The sequence below is a fragment of the Astatotilapia calliptera genome, chromosome 8 (assembly GCF_964374335.1).
Source record: "Astatotilapia calliptera chromosome 8, fAstCal68.1, whole genome shotgun sequence".
Classification (NCBI taxonomy): Eukaryota; Metazoa; Chordata; class Actinopteri; order Cichliformes; family Cichlidae; genus Astatotilapia; species Astatotilapia calliptera.
Window position 1 is genome coordinate 18,793,187 of NC_137429.1, and position 22,386 is coordinate 18,815,572.

The following is a 22,386-nucleotide window of genomic DNA, read 5'->3' on the forward strand; positions in this document are numbered from 1 at the left end:
AGGGCCATCAGTCAAACAATACTGTTGCTCTGGGTCTAAACAGAGCGCGTTGTGTGTGACATCTTCTTTTGCGCATGCGGGCCGCTTTGAGCGTTCACACTAGAGCGCGTTTGCTGTCGCATTTTATTTGTAGTGTGAACGAGCAGACAAAAAAATCGGATTTGATCAAAAAATCGGAATTGAGCATTAAGACCTGCATTGTGAACCTTTTACTCGAAAGGGCCCAAGGCAGAAGAGGTAAGAACAGAACTAAATGCACTGAAATTACTAGTGGAAGGTTAGTAATAGCCCGTAGGTTTCAATTGCTCGACGAAGCTAAGTAAACAAAAATACCAGTGAGTATATACATGCAGAAATGTTTAATTTGCCTTTATCTCCATTAGGTTTCCAGCACAGCTAAGCAGGTCACATTCTGTGGCTCAGTCTTTCACCAAAGAAGTGATTCTCTTGCCAGACCATCTAACTACACATGTGCCAAGGCGTAACAAAAAAGCTTGGCTTTTTGAAAATGGACATATAAAATCTGCACTGGAGTTTAGCTGTGACTGGGACTCAGACAAAGTAATGCAGGCAATAAGGACTGCCTTCCAGCCAGTTCTTGAAGGATGCAGGTAAGCATTAGATCCTTTTTTATAAAAAAAAAATATTTTTTGTTACTTAGATTATTATACTATTAAAGGTCAACTTTGGGTATTTCCAAAAAGGATCTGGGAGCACCGATCGGATGACTGGATTGATATCTTTTAGAGTTAACAAAAATTAAGCCTTTTAATGTATTGTATTGTATTGTAGTCTGTTAGCCATAACAAAAATTTCATATATACTATGTTTTCTTCCTCCCCTAGGCTACAGATTTTGCTGGCATGCCACACCAAACTAGTTGAGCCATCACTCACTTCCAAACAGACTTTGAATGGAGACCTTGTGAAAAAACTGTTTCATCAGAAGTCAATTTATGTCAGACCTGACAAGGTCATCTTATGTGAGGACAATGAATCAGTAAGTAATCCTGATCATTTCAGCAAATGTATGTATGTTCATAAAATGAGAGTGAAAAAGGCAAAGATGGATTTTAAACTCCCTTAAACATTGTCACTTGTATTATGTTTTAATACATAATACATAAACATATTACTAATATTTATTATGACATTTTGTTGTCAGTATAATGAAATGTATTCTCTGTTTTAATTTACAGACATATTCTGATGGAGAGAGTAGCCATAGAAGCAGGCAGGATTTCACAGAAACGTTGAATTCTGACAAATGCGGTAAATATTCCTATCTAAAAGTCGCTCCAAATAAACTGTAAATTAAGTTGGTTCAGTGTCTGTTACTTAGTCATCTCAGCCATTGTGTCTTTAGTTAAGTGTCAAGTCTTTGTTAAAATCATATTTAAATTTAGTTTAATATTTTGAGCAGGAAGAAATGTACCCCTAAATACATGAAAAGCAAAAGCTATAAATGTGATTAGATGTTATTCAAAAGTTAAACTCCTGTTCTTTGTGTTCTCACAGTTGAAATTTCTAAAGAAGTTCCCTCAGCCATTCCCATTGTTAACGCACAGTCCATGTCTGTTGATGATGAGGTCATCTGGTGCGTTGCAACCCAAGATGTTTGTACTGTTGAATCTTCCATCTCTGCTGACACCCTCACAATGTCCACCAATCCTGCTGTCGTTGCTACTGATGAGGATGAGCCTTACTCCAGTGGAACATCTGCCTTTGTCAGTTACAACACACCTGGCTTATCAGCGGGTTCTTCTGCCAGTGTTACTGGTGACACACGTGTCTTCTCTAGTAACACCTCCAGTGTGTCCAATGGACCTACCCAGCCAAGTTTATCCAGCACATCCTACAGGTATGTGTTTTGTACATGTTTGTATCTTTTAATCTTTTGAGCTATATTGTGCAAAAGTCATGAGCCACCCCTGCTTTCTTTGTATTTTGCTGGAAAAATAGGAAAGAAGCACAGTGATTTACTGAAGTCTACAAAATTCTGTCCAGAAACAGACATGGAAGCGCAGTATATTAGAGTAGAAAAAAACTTGTAGAATTTTAATGAGCTTAAAATTCAAAATGTGATATGAGCTACTTTAGTCTTCAACATAGCTTGAACTCTCTTAACCAAGCTTTCTTGATGGTGATGTCTTCTTTTAATTGAATTTCTTTAAGCATGGTTCAGGAATAGTTTTCCAGGCTTTTTGTTCTGTTCTCTGTCAAGATGATCCCACACAACTTTAATAATGCTGTGGCCAATCTATGTATTGTGATAATGTAATTATGTCAACATCATTTATATGTAATTTAACTAAATAATTTACAAAACATTCTGGCTTTGCAGTACATATCTTGGCCTGTTTGAGGAAGAATACCTGTCAGATGACCCCGACCTCCAAGAAGCCATTTCAAGGTCTTTAGACTCAAGTGCAAGTGAAAGGTCAGTACAACACAAACTTTTACATGTCATGTTGAAAGGTCAACATATTAACCATTATTTTATGTTTGTTGCGGAAAAGGAGTCACCTACTGTCTAGTTTTGGATCAGTTTGAATAAGCAAACTACAAACTGCAACGTGCGATTTCTGTTGTCATTTGAAGATTACCAAGGCTATCAGATTACTTATACTTTACTTGATATATGTTTTGGTTTATTTTTACTTTTTTGAATGGAGGTTGGTTGTCAGTGTTGGATCTTGTTGTTTTTCTTGTTCTGCTTGTATTTATATAGTGTATTTATACTATTTATAAATACTAGTGTATTTATGACAAGATAAAAATGTAAACTTAATTTAACTTAAACTTAATCTTTTTTCCATTATCACAAACATTCTTGATTTGTATCTCTTTTTTGTTAAATATCAATTACAGTCTTAAGGATGGTACATCATTATTCTGTTGGTGGGTTATTGCCATTGAGACTAGTATATTTCTTTACTGTTTTTTTTTTTGTGTGTGTGTGTATGTTTCAGTGACGTCCAGAGCTTAGAGAGAATCTTGGAGCAGATTGTTACTAGAGTAAATAATGACAGCACTGTACGCTTCAACATCATAAGGCGAAATGTGTGGGATGGAGCATCCAGAGCCATGGGCAGATCCAATTTTTCACCAGAGAAAAAAATAGATGTAAAGTTTACTGATGACTATGGAATATCTGAGGGTGCTGTTGACAATGGAGGACCTACTCGGGAGTTCTTCCGACTTTGCCTCTGTGAAGTCAAGGACAAACTTGGCATCTTTGAAGGTCCACCCAATGCTAAAGTTCTTACGTGCAATTCTAAAGGTACTTATGATTTAATTAATTGTTGCCATTTGATTTATTTTACATCAATACATTACACATCAATTGGTTTGTGATTACATGTACGAGTTTAGTATCTCATACAGTTAACTAAACACATTTTTTTGGCAATGACAGAATTTTTGTACCACCACAGAGGATTTTAAAAAATTAAACCTAGATTGACTGAAGGGAAGATTGTCTGCTTTAGTTGAAAGGTTTGAAACAGTACTACATATTTAGAAATTCTGGACATTTTTATACATGCTCTCTCATTTCTCAAAAGTAATTATTCAAATGACTGATATGGTGTAATTCAACAATCAAGAGATGCACTTATGAATGGAAACACAGATGTTTTACAACAAGGTGCAATAGTAAATAACTGGAAGGACTTTGCCAGAAAACATCTAAAAGAACTATGCTATACTACTATGAAGATATGGACAGATGACACCAAGATTAACCAAAATGATGGAAGGAGAAAAGTATAGTAAAGAAAAGAATAGCTTAAGTCACACATAGTGGAAGCAGTGTTATGACACGAGCATGAGTAGCTGCCATAGAACCAAGCCACTACTGTTGTCAATGATATCACCGGTGATTTGTGAAGTGTAAAGGGCAATCTGTTCAGATTCAGCCAAATGCAAATGCTAAATTGATTGGACAGTGTAAATTGATAATAACCCAAAGCATAACAAGCCAGCTCAGTTACCTGATCTGACTGTAAGGCTGTAAAGAATTGTAAAGAATTTTAATCCTTGTATTAAAAATAATACATAAAATGGTGTTAGCTTTCAATCACTTGTCTAAAGCAACCATCTTTAAAGATGGTGGATAATGTATAAAATTGACTGTAATTCCTAATCAGCTGGTGCCATTTTTTAATAAAATACCTCGAAGGAATTGCACTTTAGTATCATCTTGATTGTTTGGTATTAAAATCCAAGGTGGTGGTGCACAGCAAAATTAAGATGATTTTGTCATTATCCAAACTATTATGGGTACAACTGTATGGGCAATATTTTTTTCAGAAATAACATTTGGTAACTTGTACTATAAAAAATGCCACAGTAACAAAAATAATGATGCAAGCTTTTGAGATGATGTTTTATTTTATTTGTTAACAGCAATGAAAGATAATGGATACTACTATGCTGGCCAGATCATGGCAATGTCAATTGCCCACGGGGGACAGAGTCCATGTTTCTTGTCTGAACTCTTGTATGAGTGTCTTCAAAAGGGTCCAGACAATGTAAAAGTCAGCACTGATCATATTACTGATGAGGAAACAAGGTCACAAGCAGTGTTGGTCAAGTTACTTGAAAAAAGTAATCAGTAACTAATTACTGATTACTTCCCCAAAAAAGTAATCCCGTTACTTTACTGATTACTTATTTTCAAAAGTAATTAATTACTTAGTTACTTAGTTACTTAGTTACTTTTTAAAAACACGATTTACAACCTGAATAGGTGATAAATAGATCTTTCAGCCCAATTCTACTTTTTCTACATAATCCATCATACAAAATGTAATCAAATGGAAAAGTCTCTTTTTTTAACTTGTTTTATCAGTTTTAATCTTTTAACTTTATGCATCAAGCAAAAATTTTATTATATGCAACATTCTCTGACTTGAATAAATGAGTTTAACATTTAAACCTATTTTCTACACATTCCAGCACATAAAATAAAATAATTTTTTGTGTTTACACTCACTCTTTCAAATAGATGCAAGTAAAACACAGCAGAACATAAATAAAGTCAAAGACTCAGCGGTCCTGTTGCTCTATTTTCACCTGTAAAGCAGGACTGCAGTAGGCGGAGGTTTACCCTGGTGCAGGTGTGCAGCGGTCAGTGGAAGGATACGGCAGTGTCTCTGTGAGTTTCCCATTACATCGTTGCGCTCTTGGTTATGGAACGCCAGGACTGCCATAATGAATTAATTAAATACACCATTAAATAATTAATTAAATGTGGCAATAATTAATTAAAATTGGAATTAATTAATTAAATAAATAGTTATGACACATGTAATTAATTAATTATTGACACATTTAATTAATTATTTATGTATTTCACGTTTTAATTAATTATTGACACATTTAATTAATTAATTATTGACATATTTAATTAATTATTTATGTATTTCACATTTTAATTAATTATTGACACATTTAATTAATTATTGACACATTTAATTAATTATTTAATGATATATTTATTTATTTCATTTTGGCAGTCCTGACGCCTGGCTCTCATCATGAAATAATTTTATCTGTCAGCCTCACCCATCAAACTCAGGGGGCGGGGTTAACGCTGCCCGTGCAGCTTCTCTAACATTTGATTGGTTGCCGTGCAAAGTAAGTCAAAACAGGTCGATCCTAGATAATCGATTGCTTGTGTAGACTTGGGGCAGCCAGTTATCCCAGAATGCAGATCAAATCACAGGCCGTTTTTCTGTCACCAGCTACACTTTTAACAGTGTTTTAGCCGCGAATGTCGCGCCGTATGTCTGGTCAGGTTGTCAACATAGAACATGTTTGCAAAAGTGCTCAGATGTTTTCAGAGATTTCACTAGCTCTGCTAACAGTTAGCATGCAGAGCGCACCGAGGGGGTACATTAACCGGTTTGTTTACATATTCCACTCTCCGTGTTCCACATGTTGCATTCGCAGATTCTCTTTTTCACCGAACGATCGTCTCTTTCCGCCTGGTCTTGTGTCTCTGTGCTTCTGTAACATAAAGAACGAGCTGACATTTTTCTCACGAAACCAGCGATCAGCTCAGCAGACCCTCAGTTTACCTGCATGCATCCTCCTCCTCATCTGCCAGCTGTTTAACACCTGCTGCTAATTCAAGAAACACGCCTAGTTACCTGGTGATAGTCACAGTTTAACTGCACAAGATAAGTAAATATAGTATTTTCCCCGAGCGCAGAGCTGCTGGAGCTTGTTTCCTTACAGAGCACTTTATAGGCGAACAGCTTCATCAGCGGCTGATGTCCAATCACCAGCACACAGCTTTCAAACCTCAGCTGAGTTTTAGCTCTCAGTGGTTAAACGCTGGACTTCATTCACTCAGGTTCTGTCTGTCGGGTCACGTTTACTTCGCTGTTTTATTTACAACTGAGCAAATCGGTTTGGCTGAGGTTAAAGTTACGTTTCATAACTGCATAGTTTCACAGACGTTTAATGGTTCACTGGCACATGTGTTAGACTGAACTATCATCTAAATATCATCTGTTTTTTAATAGTTATTCAACTGTATTCTAAGCACCAGCTGTCTGTTAGAATGTGATTTTTTTTCTCTCTCTGTTGGCAGAGGTATAAAAATGCGCAGGAAAATCTGACGTGCATGGCGAACTTCACCGACGATATTTAGGGAGGAATAAACACACATCAAACATAAATGAACCATTTGCCTGTCTCCATAATTGAGAGCATTTTCTCTTCTTATGTCAACACTCTCTCTCTCTCTCTTTTTTTTTTTTTTTTTTGCTTTTTCGGTCATGTTATGTTTACCTGTCAAAGGCTTGTTACAAACTATGAAACACATTGTGCAGACTTCTGGATGTTAGAAGTGTTATGATATTTTGATACCACGGTAAGCATTTACAGGATATTGTTTTATACAGGAAAACTGTTACTCAATAAGGCCGATCTACTAGTTGTTTTTCTCTTTCTCTGTGACCCAAGAATTAATGTGTAGGACTCACAAGCTGGTACCTGAAGGTCGAAAACGCCACAGAGATGAGACCACTTCCTTACTCCCATCCTCCCTTTTTCTTTATCTCCTGGAAAAGGCTCGTTAAAGGCTAGGTGGTTTGTTTCAGAATTCACTGATGAAAGAACTCTGTATTCTATGTCTAGGAGTGTATTTTGCTGGGATGATCATAAATTATAGCTGAACTGATAAACTACACACAGGATACTTCTTGGCTCACAAGGCAGGAAGACGTTTCCTTATTTGGTCTGTACCGGTTTGAACTGGGAAAGCTGACACACGAACCTTTTTTCATCTATATAAACTGCTGTGTATCAAATAAACCTTTGAGTCGATTTGGGAAGACAACCTGAAGCAGTCTGTGTTTCCTTGTTCTCCCAAGCTGCTCCCGACGTCGTAACTAACCCAGCTGAATGGCATACCTGAGTGTTACTTTAAATAATTAGGAATCTTATAAGGAAAGGACAGAACTCTGCTTATCGCTCACGCCACGGAGGAAACCCGGGAAGGCAATTTCCTTCAATCTTGGTGTCAGAAGTGGGATTACTGACAGAAGGTAAATATGCGTCTTTCATATTTATATAAAGACCTATTATACCTCTCTCAGTGATTGATCCATAAAGAAACGGGATATGCTGACGAAGTTTCACTTAGTGATCCAGAGAGATACACTGACTGACTTCCTCAGTCCCCGAATAAAGTAAATTAACCCTTGTGTGGTGTTGGTGGACACAGGAAGTTGCCTGTTGTCTTGAATATTTTAATTTTGTTTAAGTTGCTCACTCAGAAAGAGTGACACAGGAAGTTGCCTGTTGTCTTAAATACTTCTCGTTAAGTGAGAAGTTGCTCACCAAAGAGTGACACAGGGAGAAGTTGAACGGGTCTCACAGACCCGATTACCATACAAGGGTTAAAAGCAGTAAATTAAAAGCAGAAAGACACAGGAAGTTGCCTGTTGTTTTACGAGAAGTTGCTCGTTAAGCGAGAAGTTGCTCGCTAAGTGAGAGTTGCTCACACAAACAAAAAAATTGCTAGCAATAAATTTAAAGTGACCTCAGCTGTGCCGCAGCGAAAATACTAACCTAAATCCTCCTAGCGTGTAAACCCCTCTGGAAATCACTGAACATGGGTCAGAATTATTCAAAGACCACAGACAGGTCCGATAAAAAATCTAAAGTACCTGTAAAACCAAAAATTAATAAAATACAAAATAAAGTCTCAAATAACGGCTCAGTATAACTCCCATTTCCGGTTACGTGTAACCTACGTCCGCGAATCGGTGAAGACGTCCATGATCACGTATCCAGAACATGCGGGAGTGCTTATGTGACTGACTTTGTTTACAACTTAAGAAGTTCAATGCATTCTAATTTCTTTTCGGAGCCTTATCCCGAACGATTATCGCCAGAAAACAGGTCAGTAGAAATGTTGAATATCATTTGTGATAAGAAAAGTAGTCTGCTTAAAAAGTCCTGTAGAAAATATGATAGAATGCCGCGACGTGATGCATCAAATGTTACCGCTATGGACAAAAGGAGGGTAAATAATGACAAAGTCGCCGATTTCTTTAAGAATCTAAAGAAATTCCTGCTAACAATGTCCAGAGACAAAAGTGACTTAAATGCAGTAACTATGTGTAAACAGAAGCCTGATGAATCTATCCTAGTATTCATAAAACGCTTTATGCACTGTTGGACAAGCTAGAGGTGCAAATTTAGCTCAGTTTTCCAGCAGCCGCAGACACCCAAAGCAAAAATGAATTTGTGTATTTAATTTAACATAAAGGGTGAAATGTTTGCTGACACTGATAACAGCTTATGTTTTCTCTGCCCTATGTACCGACATGATGGAGAAGGAACATCCTCTGTGTCAGCTGGACCCTCAGCAGAGAATGAACTCAACATCCTTTTTGTCCGGTACTCTATGTCACACACTGTGCCAAAAAAAAACGTGTACAGACGCCACTAACAGGTAATCCCATGACTGGGAGCCACACTTTTGTTTCTCTCACACTGTTCAACAACATGATAACTGCTCACACAAGTGAAGGTCAAACAGTGATTTTGTTACATAACTCAGACATAGGTTACGAAATATGTCGACACATAGATCTAACCTACCCTATCCACTGTACTATTTCTGCAGTTACATTGCCAGCTGAATACCAGAATATGACATTGTGGTCTAAAAGTGAGAATGATATAGGATTTATTGACTGTACACTTTATCACGTACACCTATTAAAACACAACAAGCAGTATATGTCAAGCAGCATCCCATTTCCACGGAAAAAGCCGCAGCCCTAGATGTCATGATAGGAGATTTATTGACTACAGGAGTAATAAAGCCCACACTCCTGTCAATCCTGTGCCAAAGCCTAACAAACCTGGCGTATGGCGTTTCATACAAGACTTAAGGCAAATTAATGCAGTCAACATTCCTCTGCCACCTCTCGTTTCAGATGTTCACAGCATATTGACATGCATTGCATACACATTTTACCGTGGTGGATTTATGCTCCGCTCCTTTTTCTCAGTACCTGTGACACACAGCCGTTATTTGCATTCACACATAGAAATAAGCAGTACACTTGGACTCGTTTGCCCCAAGGCATGATAGACAGCTCTGCTGCTTTCTCAATGGTGCTTCACTCCTCCAGGGCTGCACCCTGATCCACATGTGGATGACCTCCTCCTCTGTGCTGAAAGTGAAAAACTATGTCAAACTGCTACACACATGCTTCTCCAGCACCTCCAAAAGACTGGCCACAAAGCATCAGCAAAGAAAATGCAGTACTGTCAGACTTCTGTTCAATATTTGGGATTCACACTGTCTCACGGAAAACGTTCCATGACTGCAGACAGGGTCAAAGCTGTGACCTCTGTCCCTCGTCCCACTACACAGGAGGAAATGTCGTCCTTCTTGGGCATGGTGAACTATTGCAGACAGTGGATACCAGACTGTTCTTTTCATGACCACATTCTGCGTGACTGTTGTAAAAAAGACAAGCCTCCTCGAATACTGTGGTCCACAGAAATGACTGTCTCTTTCAATGCATTACAGGGAGTGCTGACCTCCGCCACTCAAAGGTGCTGCCTGAATTGTTCAGGAATGCCGGCCTGCCTGAGGGCAGTAGCAGCTTGCTCTATCATGATAAGGGACTGCGAGAAGCTCACACTCTCACATGACACTATTCTACACACAAATCACCAGGTCACGACCATTCTAGCAAACATAACTAAACAACATATGCAAATCTCACTATAAAAGCGAGCAGCACACCTGATTCGCCAGCACATTTATTGATCCTATGCTGTGTTCTTCTGACCGACAGGATGGCTCAGACAGGCTTGACGATGATGACTGCATGACACGTATACAGGAATCCACAGCACCACGTCCAGATTTAGAGCAAACACCTATCTCAGACTCAGCCACGGTTTATGTGGACGGGTCCTGTTCAAGGCCGAATGACAACTCATTTCTTTGTGGCTATTCAGTGGTAACAGTGCCTGACATCATACTAGAGGCTCACTCATTACCATTTCACTCAGCACAAAAAGCAGAGCTCATGGCTTTAATACGCGCCTGTGAGCTACATTTGGATAAGCATGTGACAATTTACGCAGACAGCCGCTATGCATTTGGCGTTGTGCATGACTTTGGCACATTGTGGAGACAGAGAGGATTTAGATCTGCTGATGGAAAATAAATTGCTAAATTGTGATTTTGTTCAAAGACTTTTTCAGGCTATACAGCTGCCATCGGCCGTTGCAGTTGTAAAAACGAAAGGACACAGTACAGCTGACACAGACGAAGCAACAGGTAATGCCTTAGCAGACGTGACAGCCAAGGCTGCAGCTGCATCACAGCTCCCACCTCCGCAGGAAGTATTATCTGTGCCCCTACAGCTGCCACTTGTTACACTCCCAGACTATTTAGACACAAATGTTGATTTAAAATTCATACAAGAGCAAGCCTCTGCATGTGATTACACCTATTGGGAGAATAATGACTGTACCTTAGATGACAGAGATGGCTTATACAAAATCTTAAGCGTTTGATTGCCCTCCCATATTCCCTGATGCCAGTCCTTGCCCGACATTTTCACTGTGTGAGTCATGTCGGACAAAGAGGGGTAATAGGGGCAATAAAATCAAGATTTGTAATTGAGAAAACATGACATGCAGTAAAAAGCATATTAGCAACCTGTCTAACATGTGCGTGAACTAATGTAGGAAAATCAAAAGCAAAACATCAGCATTTACCATAACCAGATTTTCCATTTCATACATTACAAATTGATTTCACACATATGCCAGCACAAGGAAGCATCAAGTACTTACTGGTAATAGTGGATCAATTTAGTAAATGAGTAGAAGCTTATCCAACCTCAAAAGAAACTGCAGAAGTAGTCTGTCAAAAGTTGAGCAATGAAATAATACCCAGATTCGGAATACCTCACCAAATTAACAGTGATAGAGGACCTTCATTCACATGAGAAGTAATTAAAAAATGTGCTAAAACTTTAATGACCTGGGTCAAATTACTTACTCAAGTCCTGTGTGAGATTAGAATGACTCAATCTGAAGTAACCAAATTATTTCCATTTGAAATAAGACTATTTCCAAGACCATGGTCAGCTTCCAGAGGGGCACCGCTAGTAGAAGGTGATGTATATTGCATTGTCCACTGATGTTCACAACCTGGTAGAAAAACTGAATAATAACTATCAGAAAGTTTGTCTCTCTCAGCTTTTCCCCTCCACAGTTCCACCAGTGGAGACAAGGAGACGCATGTTGGAGAAGCCACTAAAACCAAGGACACTCTGGGAGGCCGCGTTTTCCAGCCCCCAGGCTTTACTGGCAGTGACGAAGAACCAGCATCCTCACAGACGGACAACCTCAGTGGATTCATGCCAGCAGGGTTAAGACCAGCCCAATCGGACCATCTCAGGCGTCGGATCAAGCAGACGACATCTCCGGCGAGCCAGCGCCCGGAACTAGAGCAAATAAACACACGGGTAGACGACATCTCAGGCGAGCCAGCGCCCGGATCCAATGTACACACACACACAATCACTGATTAACACACAACGCCTGAAAGAGCCAAGACTCAGAGAGCTCTTTGATGCTTCACCTGAACAACAACAAGGTACTCAAACATCCAGCAGGAACAGAAAGCCAAAAGTACCACATGATGTCTAACCTGATAAAGCCAGACTCATTTCATCCTGATAATGGAGAAAATGAAATGCCCATTGTCATCATACGACGCTTATTCAATGTCTCTCGAACCTGGGACCAGGCCAGGAGACAACTGAAGAACTGTTTTTCTTATATACTTTCTTATATATTTAGGTTATTTATCACATCTATCGCATTAACCTTAGGATTTCTCTTTGCTATTTTGTATTGTAAACTGCAACCATGTTCACATTTCTGCAGGTTATATTTTGCTGACCTCATGCTCCATTTTGCAAGACACCTACTTAATGCACTCATTACGTTCCCTAAAATCAGTAAATAGCAACATAGACGCCACTAATAAACCATCTTATGCGCCCTCTAGAACAGGAGCTAACGCCTGGTATGAAAATGCCAGAACAGCCGCTCGTGATTTAGGAAACAGTAACTGTTATGTCTGTTCAAAGGCTGATCCAGAACAGGTAATAGTAGGATACCCCATATCCGGTTTCCCCCTCACTGAGGGACTAGAGAAAATCAGCGGAAATAATGCTCTCTTTAAAGACGCTTTACAGTTGACTCTGAGCCCTCTCGACTGCCTACTTAGACACACACACACACCAACTAACCCTGAGACTCCATTAGGCGAATTATTGAAGTTATCTAATGACACCGCAGGGACCTGCGCCCCAATGAAACGCCCTAAGAATAGGTTAAAGCCCTCACTGCCCTTAGGACAGATCCCTCTCCATTTTAATACTAGTATGATATGTCTGCGCAGACTAAAGTTAACTGGCCCAGACACACACATAGATTATACAAAGGATAACTATATATTCTTCTCTGACTCCCCAGGTGCACGCTGTAATGAGACATGGCTAGCTGTCTCTGTGGCTGAAGTTGTATCATATCTGGAGGAACACACACACAGTTCAAGTTCGAGCAGAGAATCGATCATTGTTCCCCCAGACGGTGTATTAAATGATACTGACTGGGGGGAGTTAGTTAAATCACACATGGTCACGCGCCTAACTAGACCAATCCCACATGCTTATTGGATGTGCAATAATACTCTTAGATTAGCTTTACCTGTTAATTGGACCGGTACCTGTGGTCTAGTAACCGTTGATGTATGCTGTACTTTCATTCCCAATAATACCGCCCCTAACGGTCCATTCACACAAGCTATGAATAGACTTGAAGCATTGAAGATAGAACTAATTGCCAACACAGGTCACGGTCAGTGGCTAGATAAGTGGCTACAGGACACGTTTGGAAGATGGAAGGAACTAATTGTAGCCTTTGTAACCGTTGCAGCATGTTTTTGATGATTATTGTCTGTTGTGTGGTACCCTGTGTACGTTCAATGATAACCCGTATAGCTACTAGTACAGCTACTTCAATGTATTTGCAATTGGCACAAATTGACCCAGATTATGTGTCAGATGTCATCAATGATGTTCCTGATGTGTATATTGAACATTAGGTTGTGAACTATTACATTTTATGATTTGCTTTTTATATTATGTTATTACATTTGTGATTTTTCCTTTCTATTTGAGTTATTATTTTTAAAAAAATAATAAAAGAGGGGAACTGTTATGATATTTTGATACCACGGTAAGCATTTACAGGATATTGTTTTATACAGGAAAACTGTTACTCAATAAGGCCGATCTACTAGTTGTGTGGATGCTTTAAGCATCCACACTATTGAGTTCCTGTTTCTCTTTATTCTTTATTATTGTGTGGATGCCTTAATAGGCATCCACACTATTGAGTTCCTGTTTCTCTTTATTCTTTATTATTCCGGGTGTTTCCGTACACTTTTTGCCGTGGATCTACTTCCACAATTTTTGTGCTATTTTCACCGTTCAAACTCTAAACTGTTCTGCTCTTTCTGCTAATGCCGGCTATGACTTTTGGTGTTTATTACTATTATACTTTTTAAAATATTACACTTTTTTCCTTTAATTTGTCCCATTGAAATGAATGGGAAACTTCCACAATTCTGCTAAAACTTTCTTGTCTTTGAAACTTAACTACTGCCTCATACTTTCACCTAGAAACTTCATTCAAACTTTAAAATGTTCTCAAATGATTTGGCTATTCCTGTATGATTCAGCTTTTTCAGATCTTCTACCGTTTTAATCTTATCCCTCTTTGAGTTTTCAGTTGCAAAATTGTGATTTTTCAGAAAATACATGCGTTGCTATGGTTGCTATGCAATTAACTCAGAGGGGACAGTGAAACTGTTTGAATTTTCTCTTCATGTCCAAACAACTTCTTGCTACTCGCTCAATTTCCACTCAAGCCCCACACATTATACATCAAAACGTAGGTATTTTTGCTGGCTTTCAGAAAATGTCACTATCATTGTTGTGGGACTTATAGATTTTTTGCAAATCTCCTCAGAGTAACACAAAGTCAGAAAACTCTCCATATAAACTCAATGGAGAGTTTGTTCAAAATCACCGCTGGATTTCTCTAATGAGAGGCATTTTCAAATTGTCATATCTCCTTAACGAAGCGAAGTTAAGACATGAGGCTTGTCCCCGTATATGTTCAGACACTCCTGACGCTCACAATTCAAGAATTTCTTTCTCACCTATTACCGTTCTGAAATGAGTTGGACTTGTTTGAGGGTAGGAAATTTGTCCCTCGCTCAGATTTCATCAGATTTCAATCTCTGGAAATGAACCACTTTTTTCTCTCGTCATATCTTTTTGATGGATTTCCACAGAGCCCTGAAAATTTCCATGACTGTTCACCAAAGCCTGCTGTTTCTTACGGTGAAAGAATGATTTTGATGCTCCATATAGATTTTGAGTTACCAAAGGTTGTTTGAGAGCAAGTCAAGGCAGTTTTTGCTTCGCCTCTACTCAGTTACAGTGTATTACAAGTCATATATCTTTAATAATTTATGTTTTATCTCTGAATTATGAAGACCTGAAGATTCCCCCATCTCTTCTGAATAAAACGATGCCTGAATGACCGTTCTAGCCTCTACGGTTAGGAAATTATGGCCATTTGTTCGAGGGGAATCCTGAATGTCAGAAATACACTGAAGAAAACTCACACCTCTCTCTGTGTCTGTGTGTGTAAGGGCTGACTACAGCAGGTGCAGCTAATTTAACTGACCTTCATATACCAAGCCCAGACTCTCCACAGCTCCTGTTCCCTTTACTCTCTGTGTATGTGTGTCTGTGTATCAATATTTCTCCTATGTTTAGGTATTACTCCTCAATCATAGTATTTCTGCTAAAGCAAAGTACTTCTACTACATCTTAGTACTTCTGCTAAATCATAGTATTTCTGCTAATTCATAGTATTTTTGCAAAATCATGGTATTTGTGCAAAATCATGGTTTTGGGGCCAAATATTTCTGTTATTTTATAATATATGTGCTGAATATATTATATGTGCAAAATCATAGTATTTATCCCAAATTATAGTATTTATGCCAAATTACAGTATTTCTGCTAAAACGCAGAAATAGTACCTTTTAGCAGGAATTTCTACCAAAAGATAGTACTTCTGCTAAATCAGAGTATTTCTGCTAAACCAGAGTATTCCTGCCAAATCATAGTATTTGTACTAAATCATAGTACTTGTGCCAAATCATAGTATTTATACCCAATCAAAGTATTTCTGCTAAATCATAGCATTTGTGCCAAATCATGGTATTTGTGCAAAAACATAGTATGTCTGCAAAACCATAGTATATCTCTTATGTTATAGTATTACTACTAAGGCATAGTATTTCTGCCAAATCATAGTATGTGTGCCAAATCGCAGTATTTATACCAAATCACAGTATTTGTGGTAAAACATAGTATTTCTGCCATATTGTGGTATTTGTGCAAGAACATTGAACTGTTATGTTATAGTATTACTACTAAGTCATAGTATTTCTGCCAAATCATAGTATTTGTGCCAAAGCATCGTATTTGTATAGAGTCATAGTATTTCTTCTAAGTCATAGTATTTCAATCAAATCTCAGTAGTTGTTGTTAAAACGCAGTATTATTGCCAAATCATAGTATTTGTACCCAATCTTAGTATTTCTGCTAAATCATAGCATTTGTTCCAAATCATGGTATTTGTGAAAAAACATAGTATGTCTGCAAAACCATAGTATATCTCTTATGTTATAGAATTACTACTAAGGCATAGTATTTCTGCCAAATCATAGTATTTGTACTAAATCATAGTACTTGTGCCAAATCATAGTATTTGTTGCACATCATAGTATTGGAACCAAAACATAGTATTTGTCCCAAAGCATCGTATTTGTATGGAGTAATAGTATTTCTTCTAAATCATAGTATTTCAATCAAATCTCAGTAGTTGTGTTAAAATGCAGTATTATTGCCAAATCATAGTATTTGTACCCAATCATAGTATTTTTGCCAAATCGTGGTATTTGTGCCCAATTAATAATTCTGTTATGTTATAGTATTACTACTAAGTCGTAGAATATCTGTTATGTTATAGTGTATCTGCAGAATATAGTATGTGTGCCAAATCGTAGTATTTACACCAAATCACAGTATTTTTGCTAAAACATAGTATTTCTGCCATATTGTGGTATTTGTGCAAGAACATTGAACTGTTATGTTATAGTATTACTACTAAGTCATAGTATTTCTGCGTTGTTATAGTATTTGTGCTAAAACGTAGTATCTCTGCCAAGTCATAGAATTAATGCAATTTCATAGTTTTTTTTTAGGAAATCTGTTATGTTATAGTATTACTACTAAGTCATAGTATTTCTGCCAAATCATAGTATTTGTACTAAATCATAGTACTTGTGCCAAATCATAGTATTTGTTGCACATCATAGTATTAGAACCAAAACATAGTATTTGTCCCAAAGTATCGTATTTGTATGGAGTAATAGTATTTCTTCTAAATCATAGTATTTCAATTAAATCTCAGTAGTTGTGTTAAAATGCAGTATTATTGCCAAATCATAGCATTTGTACCCAATCATAGTATTTTTGCCAAATCGTGGTATTTGTGCCCAAATAATAATTCTGTTATGTTATAGTATTACTACTAAGTTGTAGCATATCTGTTATGTTATAGTGTATCTGCGGAATATAGTATGTGTGCCAAATCATAGTATTTATACCAAATCACAGTATTTGTGCTAAAACATAGTATTTCTGCCATATTGTGGTATTTGTGCAAGAACATTGAACTGTTATGTTATAGTATTACTACTAAGTCATAGTATTTCTGCGTTGTTATAGTATTTGTGCTAAAACGTAGTATCTCTGCCAAGTCATAGAATTACTGCAATTTAATAGTTTTTTTTAGGAAATCTGTTATGTTATAGTATTACTACTCAGTCATAGTATTTCTGCCAAATCATAGTATTCGTGTGAATTTGTATACTGTAATATCACTGTATTATGTAGTGGCTAAGTAGGGGCTGTTTACTAAGTGCATCAGTGTAAATAGGTCATCTCTTGTGTTGGAGTGCCCTCTTGTGGCGCCTTTTGGGTAGTGCCTTAGTAAACGGGAACCCTGTAAAAAGTGGCATCAGACTGATTTGTAGTGGAGGAATTTGTTACCAGTTTTCTTAATCTTTAATCTGTATGCATGTTGTAATGCATACCCTGTTCTTAATCATAGAAACCACACCATATCACCTCTCCACATCCTCCTACTGTATGCCATACCTCCCTGTACCATCCATCTGACCGCAATAAACTCCACCTGTGGTAATCTAATCCCTGGATGTCAGCCTCTCCTTCTGACCGAGGATAGTTATAGTATTTGAGCCAAATCATAGTATTTGTGCTAAAACATAGTATTTCTTCCAAATCATAGTATTTGTGCCAAAGTATAGTATTTCTTCCAAATCATAGTATAACTGCACAATAAAGGTTCTTGAGCCACATCAGTGTTTGTGCCAAATCTTAGTATTTCTTCTAAATCCTAGTAATTCTGCTCAATGATAGAATTTCTGCTATGCTTTAGTACTTTTTTCCTAGATTGTAGTACTTCTGCTAAGTCAAAGTATTTCATGTAATTCATAGTATTTCTACCAAGTCCCAATGTTTCTGCTAAATCATAAATAATGTTTTAGTACAAATTGTATGATTTGGTGGAACTTTCTGTGTTCCAGCACAAATGCTATGATTTGGCATGAAAAAAATATTATTTAGTATAAATACTAAGTTTTAGCAGAAATGCTATGTTTAAACTTTAAAAAATTCTGCTATTTCTGCTGATGTGTGTTATGACTTTTGACCATTGAAATGAATGGTACACATTATCAATGTGGTCACTGATTTTGCATGATGGGCTGAGCTGTGCTTTACCTCAGTGAGCTAAGCATCCGTTCTCAGACTTGGAGGCCTGGGTTCAAATCCAGCTTATGGCAACATTTCTTTCACTTAACAGTTAAACTTTTTTTAAACTCTTTTCAACACAAATTTCATTTTATTCACCCCTTTTCAGCAAAATTTTCAGTTTTTTTAACCCCTTTTCAGCACAAATCCAAACTTTATCAGCTCTTTTTCAGCAAAAACCTCTTTTCAGCAGAATTCTGCTCATTCAACTCTTTTCAGCAAAATTATCAGTTTTTTCTGCTGTTTTCAGAAAAAAACTCTTTTCAGCAGAATTCTGCTCATTCACCTCTTTTCAGCAGAAATTCTGCTGATGGAACTCTTTTCAGCAGAATTTTCACCCCTTTTTTTTGCCCAAATTCTGCTAGCACAATTGTCAATCTCTCCACCTTTTCTTTGTGAGAAAGTGTTTGGCTCAGTGAGCTAAATAGCTGCCCTTTGATCAGGAGGGCCAGGTTCGAATCCTGCTCAGGGCATCTTTTTTTTTTTTTTTTTTTTTGTTTCAACTTTTTCAGCTTTTTTCAGCAGATATCTTCAGCCGTTAAGGCATCCACACTGCATTTTCGCAGGAAATGCAAATTTTTCTAGTACTTTATTGTGTGGATGCTTTAAGCATCCACACTATTGAGTTCCTGTTTCTCTTTATTCTTTATTATTGTGTGGATGCTTTAAGCATCCACACTATTGAGTTCCTGTTTCTCTTTATTGTGTGGATGCTTTAAGCATCCACACTATAGAGTTCCTGTTTCTCTTTATTCTTTATTGTGTGGATGCTTTAAGCATCCACACTATTGAGTTCCTGTTTCTCTTTATTCTTTATTGTGTGGATGCTTAAGCATCCACACTATTGAGTTCCTGTTTCTCTTTATTCTTTATTATTGTGTGGATGCTTTAAGCATCCACACTATTGAGTTCCTGTTTCTCTTTATTCTTTATTATTATTATTATTATTATTCTAGTTGCTTCCGTACACTTTTCGCCGTTAAACTACTTCCACAATTTTCAGCCGATTTTCACCGTTCAAATTTTAAACTATTCAGCTATTTTTGCTAATTCCTGCTACGATTTTTGCTATTTTTAACTATTATACTTTTTAAAATATTAAGCTTTTTTCCTTTAATTTGTCCCATTGAAATGAATGGGAAACTTCAGCAATTCTGCTAAAATTTGCTTGTTTTTGAAACTTAACTACTTCCTCATATTTTCACCTAGAACAACCATTCAAATTTTAAAATGTTCACAAATTATTGGGCTATTCAGGTATGATTCAGCTTTTTCAAATCTTTTACTGTTTTACTTTTATGCCTCTTAAAGTTTTGAGTTGCAAAATTGTGATTTTTCACAAAATACATGTGTTGTTATGGTTGCTATGCTCTTGGCTTCCAGTGTGCCACTGAAGGTTTTGCAATTTTCACTTCATGTCCGAACAACTTCCTGCTACTTGCTCAATTTTCACTCAACTTCCACAAATTATACATCAAAACGTAGGTATTTTTGCTGGCTTTCAGAAAATGTCACCATCATTGTTGTGGGATTTATAGAATTTTTGCAAATCTCCTCAGACTAACACAAGGTCAGAAAACTCTCCATATAAAGTGAATGGAGAGCTTGTTCAAAATCACCGCTGGATTTCTGTAATGAGAGGCATATTCGAATCGTCATATCGCCTTAACGAAGCAAAGTTAAGACATGAGGCTTGTCCCCGAATATCTTCAGACACCCCTGACGCTCACAATTCAAGAATTTCTTTCTCACCTATTACCGTTCTGAAATGAGTTGGACTTGTTTGAGGGTAGGAAATTCGTCCTTCGCTCAGATTTCTTCAGATTTCAAACTGTGGAAATGAACCACTTTTTTCTCTCGTCATAACTTTTTGTTGGATTTCCACAGAGACCTGAAAATTTCCATGATTGTTCACCAAAGCCTGCTGTCTCTTACGGTGAAAGAATGATATCGATACTCCAAATAGATTTCGAGTTAGAAAGCGTTGTTTGAGGGCAAGTCAAGGCAGTTTTTGCTTCGCTCTACTCAGTTATGGTGCATTAGAAGTCAAATATCTTTAATAATTCATATTTTAATGATAAATTGTAAACACTGGAAGATTCCCCCATCTCTTCTGAACAAAACGGTGTAAGAATGACCGCTCTAGCCCCTACGGTTTGGAAATTATGGTCATTTGTTTGAGGGGAGTCCTCACTATGAGAAATAGGCTGCAATAATCCTGTGCCTCTCTGTGCTGCGTGTGTAAAAAGAGGCACATGTTTTGGCGGGAAAAAGTACACAGGCTCTCTGATTGGTGGATTCAAATTCAGCAGCTCCCAGGCTGACCTAGAAACTTACTTCTCTCTCCCTGTGCATTTTTTTGCTGATTTTTTTCATTTAACAAGTATATTTGAGGGACCCTCAGCATGTTCAGCATTTTTTCAGCTGTCCATTTTGCTTTTCCAATTTTTCTGTTTAACTTATTACTATTGTGCTAAATAATACTATTTCTGCTATTTTATAAGATTTGTGCCTAATATAGTATTTCTGCTAAATTACAATATTTCTGCTTTTTATACTATTTGTGCTAAAACATAGTATTTCTACTAAATGTAGTATTTATGCTTAATCATCCTATTTCTGCTTTTTATAGGATTTGTGCTTAATATAGTATTTCTGCTAAATTATAGTATTTCTGCTTTTTATAGTATTTGTGCTAAAACATAGTATTTCTACTAAATGTAGTATTTATGCTTAATCATAGTATTTCTATATATTTCTGCCAGGTCCCCAGGCAGCCAATCCTCTGTGAGGACTGAGAAATTCAAATTTTCAAATCAAGGCCTGCACGGTTTCCCAGCCAATCATATATGTGTCCTGAGGCATTCAAATTTGCATATTGGGGCCTTCATGGCTTCTAAGCCAGCCAATCATATCTGAGGGCTGAGGAATTCAAATCCACAAATCAGGGCCTGCACGGCTTCCCAGCCAGCCAATCATATATGTGGTCTCAGGCATTCATATTTGCATATTGGGGAATTCGTGGCTTCTAAGTCAACAAGTCATCCATGTCATATATCTCTAAAAATTCACATTTTAATGATAAACTGTTAACACTGGAAGATTCCCCCATCTCTTCTGAACAAAACAGTGTAAGAATGACCGCTCTAGCCCCTACGGTTAGGAAATTATGGTCATTTGTTTGAGGGGAGTCCTCACTATGAGAAATAGGCTGCAATAATCCTGTGCCTCTCTGTGCTGCTGCGTGTGTAAAAAGATGCACCTGTTTTGGCGGGAAAACGTAAACAGCCACTCTGATTGGTGGATTTAAATTCGGCAGCTCTCTCCCTCTGTGTGTGTGTGTGTGTGTGTGTGTGTGTGTGTGTGTGTGTGTGTGTGTGTGTGTGTTTAGTGGGAGAGAGAGGACCCTGCCCTTATTTGGCAGCATGTCATTGTAGGATTTAAATTGAATATAGTTAGACTGGTTGACTGGATTAGAGCCTGTGTTTGTGTGTCCCTCTGTGCATTTGTGTTTCAATAAGTTATTACTATTCTGCTAAATCATAGTATTTCTGGTACTTTTCGGTACTTGTGCTAAATACAGTATTTCTGCTAAATTATAGTATTTCTGCTTTTTATAGGATTTGTGCCTAACATAGTATTTCTGCTAAATTATAGTATTTCTGCTTTTTATAGGATTTGTGCTTAACATAGTATTTCTGCTAAATTATAGTATTTCTGCTTTTTATACTATTTGTTCTAAATTATAGTATTTCTGCTTTTTATAGGATTTGTGCTTAATATAGTATTTCTGCTAAATTATAGTTTTTCTTCTTTTTATAATATTTGTG

At 37.4% G+C, this 22,386-nt stretch overlaps 1 protein-coding gene and 1 long non-coding RNA gene across 2 annotated transcripts; both read left to right on the top strand.

Moving 5' to 3' along the window:
- The first annotated feature begins 2 nt into the window (after nt 1-2).
- LOC113006945 (uncharacterized) lies at nt 3-4,621 on the top strand. The gene is made up of 7 exons (XM_080305755.1): nt 3-611; nt 846-999; nt 1,199-1,271; nt 1,518-1,860; nt 2,344-2,439; nt 2,972-3,282; nt 4,410-4,621. Exons 1-7 carry the CDS (start codon nt 565-567, stop codon nt 4,619-4,621), a joined length of 1,236 nt encoding a protein of 411 aa, XP_080161881.1. The 5' UTR covers nt 3-564.
- Nucleotides 4,622-7,684: 3,063 nt separating this feature from the next.
- LOC145430434 (uncharacterized) lies at nt 7,685-11,931 on the top strand. Its single transcript, XR_013911006.1, has 2 exons — nt 7,685-8,420; nt 8,861-11,931. It is a non-coding gene; the product is annotated as an uncharacterized LOC145430434 (long non-coding RNA).
- Nucleotides 11,932-22,386: the final 10,455 nt, after the last annotated feature.

Excerpts from the sequence above, each read along its gene's own strand:
- LOC113006945 (XM_080305755.1), top strand. The coding sequence starts at position 565 with ATGCAGGCAATAAGGACTGCCTTCCAGCCAGTTCTTGAAGGATGCAG. Across the intron at positions 1,272-1,517 it reads GTTGAATTCTGACAAATGCG|TTGAAATTTCTAAAGAAGTT; the intron begins GTAAATATTCCT and ends GTGTTCTCACAG. Across the intron at positions 1,861-2,343 it reads TTATCCAGCACATCCTACAG|TACATATCTTGGCCTGTTTG; the intron begins GTATGTGTTTTG and ends CTGGCTTTGCAG.